We start from the raw sequence: 6000 nt of genomic DNA on the forward strand, positions 1-6000 counted from the left end.
TGATGATAGCACATTGCATTCCACTTCCATTTTGAGAAACCTTGTTCTGCTAAATCAGCTTCAACTTCTCGAAAATCTGCTACCAATTCCTTAAATGCCGATCTTCAGGTAATTCTCCAGTGGGGCAAAGACAACTTAGTTGATTTCAACCCTTCTAAAACTGTCTTGTTTTATCTTGCAAAAAGGATTCTTGGCGTTGCTTTTCTTCCAAACAGCTGTTCACTCTGTACAAGTTGCAAATCTCTCCTACCATGGAATATTGTTCCCACATCTGGGATGTTGCTCCCAAAATCTCTCAGGCTTCTAGATTCCATTTGGAAGAGGGCAGTTAGGTTAATTACTCTTCTCTAACAGTCTCTCCACTCTGTCTCATAGATGTACTGTTTCTGCTGCATGCCTTTTCTACAGATACTTCCATGGGCACTGTTCTTCTGAATTGGCTTCTATAATTCCCACTTTCTCTTTCAAAACAGTCCAAACATGTGCCGCCATCAGCCAATGTCCATTTACTGTAACTTCAAACTCACAGAACCAACTTTTCATTTTCCTCATTTATTCATTCAAGTGTTGTTTTCTGGAACAACCTTCCTTCACACATATTTCCTGAAAATTAGTCTAGGGAAGTTAGTCTAATGTTAACAAATCTTCTTTCGTCTTCTCAACCTCCAACCCAAGCACGGTACTAAGTACTATAGGTTCTAATACCTCTCGTTTGGGGTTTTCATAAAAAAAAAAAAATGTAAAACTAGAGTGGGACAAATTGTGCTGGTCCACCAGTTATGAATGGCTTAACCTGATGATCCTGTTCAGGTTGCAGACAATCTGAATGGCTATTTTGTATCTACATTCACACCTGGGGGAATTCTTTAGGGATGAAGATGCCAGAAGTGTCTAGTTCTAACTGAATTCTAGCTGAATGATTTTATGACTGAAAAGAAAGTGGAGGAGAAATTTTTGAAGCAAAACATGAAAATAGTTACTTGGATGGATCTATCTAATTATATTAAGGGAGGCAGCAAAAGAGGCAAGCAAACCTTTGCCCATGAATATGAGAGCATGGTTGAATTCAGAGGAGGTTCCTATGGACTAGAGTTGTGTGAATGTATCCCCAATTCATAAGGGGGAATAAAAAGGGGACACAAGTAATTAGATCTGTTAATTTGGCTTCTGTTCCAGAGAAAATAATTGGGCTAGTATTTACAGAAGTAATTTTTTTTTTATTATATTTAGCCATATGGTGCAAGGAAGCCTGAGGCTTATGCTGCACCTTACTGCATCATAATAACCAATCAGATTAGTCAAACATGATCAATCTCTTAATAAATCCATGGTCTGGATACTCTCTCTCTCTCTCTGTTTCTACACTGGTTTTTCTTAAAAGAAAATTGAAAGTTGTTTAAAACAATTCAACTTTATATTTTTATATAAATATATAATAACTTTATTTATCATCAATTTGCAATACATGAACAAATAATTTTACTAGTTCCAGAGGGTCAGTTTTACAGACCTCCCAGAACTGGTCTGCGGATCCTGGTTTGGGAAATGCTGCTCCACTACGTCCAGAAAATGAAATGTTTGAATATCCATCCATTGAAATTTTATTATTGCCATGAATACATCACTTTGGCAACCTCCAGACCAAGGTGTGATTGCATATTTTTAAAACCTGTTATGTTAGAACATTCACCAGCTTGCTAGCTAAAATGGAGGAGGATTCAATCTTAGCTGCAATCCAAAGTTGGAAAAATTATACCTTTGATGATTGCCTGATCAACATAAAGTAGTCTGTTGAAGAGGTAAAGGAATATACCATTAATGTGTGTAGGTGTAACTTATGGCCAGAAATGGTTGATGATACATAAATCATCAGTATGTGGTAGCAGAAATTGTAACAATGACAAAAGGAATAGAAGGTGAGGGATTTGAAGACACAGCAGCCATTCAGGAACTAATTACTGGACTTGCACTGAAGAGCTCTCCTTAGAAGATTTGGATGAAATGATGTGCAGTGTCCAGTGAGAACCAGAATGACCTTCAAGATTAAGTACTTGATGTTAGGCTGGAATTTAACATCAAATAGTTAAATGAAACTTTTTGATAGTGTTAGTTGGATCCAAATATGGAGAGGAGAATCAAGTTTAAGAGAACTTGGTCACTTGCATCTTTATAAAGAAGTTCACTAAGAACTTGAAAAGAAACAATTGTGCATCAAAGTTTCTTGGTCTCTTCAACACCAGGCCCTAGTAAGAAATGGAATGCTTAGTAGATTGTCATATATCATTTCAATAAATTGTAATAAATTATATTTGACTTAATTTTTGTTTTTATTATAAAAATTTAACTTTAAATTCTTTTTAAATCTGTATTCACTATACCTAAATATAATACATAGAATCAAATTCAGCTAGTTTTTTTCTTTAAATTTCATATTTTAGAGCATAAACCTGGTTTATGGATACTGAACTTTGTTATTCATGGTTTCCATGCTCAAGACATTTCTTGGGAACTGAACCACCATGAGTAGTGAGGGATTGCAGTATTGAAATACAGATCATTTCTTTCTTAGAAAAATTTAAGATGTGTAAGTTTACTGTAGTAGATGGACTTGGTTGCTTTGCATTGGAAAAGTGCAATTGTATCTCCATTGCACATGAAGGCAATTCTAAGCATGAAGTGGACAACTACAGATGAGTCAATAGTCTGACTTCATTGGTAGAGAAAATCCTGGAGGCAATGATATTAAGACTGCAATATTGGTATCACTTAGACAGAAAATGAAGGAAACAGCATGGTGGCTTTGTAATGTGAAATTTGTGTTTAACTAACCTGGTTAGCTATTTTGACAGTCAATCATTTGGTTTGATTTTTTTTATTTGGATTTTAGCAAAAAATTTCATTTGTTCCCACAGAGTAAAAAACTGATCTAGCTTATAAAGTAAGTTGAATCACAGGAAAAGGCTTTTATTGAAGCACAGAAAGCAGGGGGTTGCAATTAATGGTTGCTCTTCAGATTGGACTAATGTAAGAAGTATCCTCCCCCAAAGACTGGATTGCTACTGTGATCACTTGTTTCTGATTTTCTAAATGAAATTAACAAAGGGATACACAATGTCAAAACTTGCAAATGTCAAGGTTTGAAGAATTAAGTAATTGCCAATGATGGTCAAAGGCTCTAGAGAAGGTTAGAAATGGCCGCTATGTTTTAATGAAGCAAAATGTCTTGCAGCTAGGGAATAGCAACCCCAAAATAACTTAACCATTTGGTGGGATTAAAATTAAATTCGATGAAGAAATGTATTTAAGGGTTATAATATGGATAGACATGAAGTTCACTGTATGGTGCAGACAGGTAACAAGGAGGAGCCCCTGGTGTCCTATTGACTTGCCAAACTTTCCCTTATAGAGAAAGGGGGTTATCATCAGATTGTACGAGGCATTCCTAAGACTGCACTTGGAATATTATGTCAATGTATTGAGACTGTACCTCAAAGTTTATGCATCTTGAAGGGGGTCCAAAGAAGGCAGATCGACAATGATCATGTTGAGATTGAGAAAGGGCATCCATATGAATAAGCCTTTGAATATGTGATTTACAGAGGTTGGTAATTTGGGACCTAATTCAGGTCTTGTAGACCTGAATTAAGTCTCCTTTCTAAGAGCATTATATGCTTTGAGAAAAGTAAAATGAATGAGGGTAAAACTTGTTTATTGAAGGACTAAGGACCATGAACTCCTAGATTGACGTATGTTTCTGTTAGCTATGCAGTTAATTACTGCAGTAAGTTGCCTCCTTGTGTGGCTGAGAGCTTGGAGAAATTGAGTTTTGCTGTACCTGTTTTTTTCCTCTCTCACATCTGGTGTTGGAAACTCTGGGGGGGTTCCTAATGCCATATGGTTAACACTTATCTTCTTTTAAAGGAAGAATAATTTATAAGCTAGAAAACTTGAATTTATTCCTGAAAGATTGTTCTGCTTTGGGAAGGAGTTGTTTAATTTTTCAATTATCACACAAGTATCAAAATTTTATGTATCACCATAACAATAATATATTCTATGGGCAATTTGTTCGTCTTCTAGAAATATTTTGTTTATTTTAATGTAGATTATCTGGAGACATACATACGCACCAGCAAAATGCTGAAGTTTATGAAAGGAAAGGGATATCAGGTAAATGCAGAACGAACGAAGTTGCAGAAAGACTTGTTTGCATTTAACAAGGTAAGATTTTAACTTTTCTTTTTAATAATAAATCTGATTTCAATAGTAGTATACATATCTGATGTAAATGATATTAGCATTGATGGGGCAGTTGTGGTACCCCCACTAGTAGCAAAAATAGTGATAGGTCACACAGGTGCCAATTTTCTTTTAATTTTTGGAAAACATTTAATTTTTTTATAAAAACCCCAAGCATAAGAGGTATTAGAACCTTTAGTACTGTGCATGGGATGAAAGGTTGAGAAAATAAAATGAGATACTTTTTGAATTTCTGTAGATCGTAATTTTCAGGAAATGGAAGTTGAAGGAATAAATGAGGAAGAAGAAAAGCTGGTTCTTTGATTCCGTTAGTTTAAAGTCTGATAGTAAAAGGATGCTGACTGGCTGTGGCATGTGTTTGGACTGGTTTGTGGCATGTGTTTGGAAGAGCAGGAATTATAGAAGCCAACTGAGAAGTATAGTGCCCATGGAAGCATCTATAGAAATGGCCTTTCAGCAGAAACCATGTCTGAGATAGAGGTGAGGGACTTTTAGAGTTGGTTCATTAATTAACCAACTGCCATTGTTTTGAATGGTATCTAGAAGTCAGAGGTTTTGCAGGCACTGCTCCAAATTTGAGAATGACATTCAATGCGTCCTCATTTACAAATGAGTTATTCAATGAGGGAGTGCCAGAAGTTTATCAAATGCTAACAGGGAGCCAAGTGATTTTGTAATAACTGAGAGCAAAGTGGAGGAGAAATTGAAGTTAAACCTAAGGAAGGAAGGTGTATGGGTTCTATCTAGTTATATTAAAGGAGACAGCAAAGGAAGTAAGCAAACCCTTAGCCATAATTATGAGAGCTTCCTTGGACTCAGGGGAGGTCCCCTTTGACTGGAGGTGTGCAAATGTATCACCAATTCAAAGGGGGTTTAACTTGTGTTCCAGGGAAAATAATGGAATCACTGGTTAAAGAAGCATTGCAGGATCATCTAGACAAGACTGCAGTAATAGTTAAGACACAGCATGGGTTTGTTAAAGGGAAGTCTGTCTGACCAATTTGATTGGATACTATGTGGTCACAAAGGAACTGAATGCCAAAAGTAATTTTGATATCATATGCTTGGATTTCTGGAAAGCTTTTGATACTATTGCTGATACTGTTGACTGCAGTACAAATTGGAGAAGTATGGCATTAAGGGTAAGTTGCTACAATGGATAAAGGGATGGTTGAGTGGGAGATGACAGAGTTGTAATTGATGGCTACTGCTCTTTGTGGACAAATGTTATTAGTGGAGTTCCCCAGGGTTTGGTGTTGGACCCATTGTTGTTTTGTATATTTATCAATGATATTGATGAAGGTATATCAGGTTTAAAGTCCAAGTTGATACAAAGGTTGGCAGGGTTTTGAACAACAGCAAAGTGCAGTATGCACTCCAACTGGATCTAGATAAGTTGGGCAAATGGACTGAGAAGTGGCAACTGAAGTTTAACATTGACAAATGCAAAGTACTGAATATGGGTAGCAGTAATCCAAGAGAAACTTGCCAACTGTGTGGTACTACTCAGAGAAGTGGAAAATGACCTGGGGGTAATTGTGCAGTCAAATATGAAGCTTGCTGAGGAGTTCAGATGGGCTGCAAGGCCAAGTCATGGAGTCTTGTCAATGATATATAGGAATTTTATTAGCAGGGACAGGGAGGTGATTATCCCGTTGTACAAGGCAATGGTCAGGCCACACCTAGAATACTGTGTGCAGGTCTGGAGGCCTCATTTTAGGAAGGATCTAGAGTTGCTTG

At 36.6% G+C, this 6000-nt stretch overlaps 1 protein-coding gene across 3 annotated transcripts in view; it reads left to right on the forward strand.

Moving 5' to 3' along the window:
• LOC150086374 (lethal(2) giant larvae protein homolog 1-like) overlaps positions 1–6000 on the forward strand; it is a 242693-nt gene that overhangs the window by 20009 nt on the left and 216684 nt on the right. For all 3 annotated transcript variants that reach the window (XM_090372550.1, XM_090372551.1, XM_090372552.1), the window contains exon 2: positions 4106–4221. In XM_090372550.1, the coding sequence (XP_090228676.1) occupies positions 4138–4221 (84 nt within the window). In that variant the 5' untranslated portion in view covers positions 4106–4137. The remainder of the gene's footprint in view (positions 1–4105; positions 4222–6000) is intronic.

Source organism: Mastigoproctus giganteus, chromosome 4 (assembly GCF_048544385.1).
Source record: "Mastigoproctus giganteus isolate SK-2022 chromosome 4, ASM4854438v1, whole genome shotgun sequence".
NCBI classification, from domain to species: domain Eukaryota; kingdom Metazoa; phylum Arthropoda; class Arachnida; order Uropygi; family Thelyphonidae; genus Mastigoproctus; species Mastigoproctus giganteus.